Genomic DNA, 1,385 nt, shown 5'->3' on the forward strand with positions numbered 1-1,385 from the left:
TGAGGTCCAACCAACGACCTTTGCAGTCTATGCAGAGAGCCGATATCATGTATAATCATGGGTCCTCCATTTCTTGTCTACAGCCTTGCTATCACCATCTCTCACGCAACATAAGAGATGGTCACGAGCTCAATTTCAACTCTCCATTCTCAGGACTAATCAAGTGAGCTTAGTCGTTGGGAGAATGCTTGGCACACTGACAGGGTCCAAGTTCCGGCGTTTCAAGGGTCACCCGCGTAGAGACGGTTCGAAACTAGCCATCGATGACGACCGCCGCTCACCTGAAGACACTGAGGGTTCGGCAGCGTGGAACCGTTTGCGGGCCGCGACAAGAATACTCTACGATTGGTGGCGGCCAACGACGGCGCGTCGTCGACTACCCCAGGATGGCCGTCGAATCACTTCAGGATCCTGAACAACTTCGAGCTCGGACCCAGGCTTCGATGCATCATCTGCTGCTCGATCGAGACGAACTATTCTGTGCGTCGGCGGAGTCTCGAAGCTGGCCACGACTTCGGACGGACCACCATCCGTCCAATTCACCCGAGTCAGAGAACCTACACTAGCATCTGGCAGATCGCAGCATGGTTCCAGAGGGCGTTTTTTGCAATAGAGACGCCGAGGGGACCGAGGAAGCAGAATGGTGGGACCCTGAGACTTTGCATTGCATCAAGTCTGGATGCATTCCATGACGCCCATTATCTGCCAAGATGGCCCGACGACGTATACCAACCATACATTTTAGACGACTTGTATTCGTAAAGAGGTGCTGAGGCAGGCGGCGGCCACATGCCTCTTCGGCAGCGGGAATGCCGGCCTGAACAAAGACCCTCGGTCTCGGAGCGGTAAGGAGCCAGTAACGGCAGACTCCAGAGACGGGCGGCGAGCGGAAAAGGCGCGTGGCTGGCGCCATGACGCCAAATACCACGCGCAGAAGGACTCGGACCTGCAAGCGACGAGTATTTTTTCTCTTTCTCGATTCTTTGAGTGGTCGCAGGAGAGTATCCACGGTTTCCACTGTGAGTGGATTGTCCCATTGGAGTGGGCAAGATGCAAGACCACGACATCGACATGGTGTTAGTAGGTGGGTTTTGGACATGGATTCTCGTCGACCCTTGACATTCTGGGGTCCTTTTTCGGGTTCTTGAATATGCGGAGCTCCTACTTATGAAATGCGGGACGCTGACTGGGCGCAGAGATCGATGCGATGTAGACCTTCCTTTTGACAGTCATGCAACAGTCACCATTGGCTGGGAGGCATAGTATTACGGGGGTCAACTCCAAGCTTTGCCATCCGGGAGAAAAAAAAATGCAATCCCTTTGGGTTTCTGAATCCTTTCGGCACATGTCTCGCGCGGACGGCTGAGTCTAGCAGCGGTCAAGAA

The 1,385-nt window shown here is 54.1% G+C and overlaps 1 protein-coding gene across 1 annotated transcript; it reads right to left on the reverse strand.

Annotated features, from left to right (window-relative positions):
• Window positions 1-339: 339 nt before the first annotated feature.
• On the reverse strand, window positions 340-913 carry CTAM01_00365 (uncharacterized protein; the record flags this gene model as incomplete). Its single annotated transcript, XM_060516417.1, has 2 exons — window positions 340-569; window positions 739-913. The coding sequence occupies 2 exons, from the start codon at window positions 911-913 to the stop codon at window positions 340-342; spliced, it is 405 nt and encodes a 134-aa protein (XP_060389043.1).
• Window positions 914-1,385: the final 472 nt, after the last annotated feature.

This window comes from Colletotrichum tamarilloi (genome assembly GCF_030869305.1).
Source record: "Colletotrichum tamarilloi strain Tom-12 chromosome Unknown Scaffold_1.1, whole genome shotgun sequence".
Classification (NCBI taxonomy): Eukaryota; Fungi; Ascomycota; class Sordariomycetes; order Glomerellales; family Glomerellaceae; genus Colletotrichum; species Colletotrichum tamarilloi.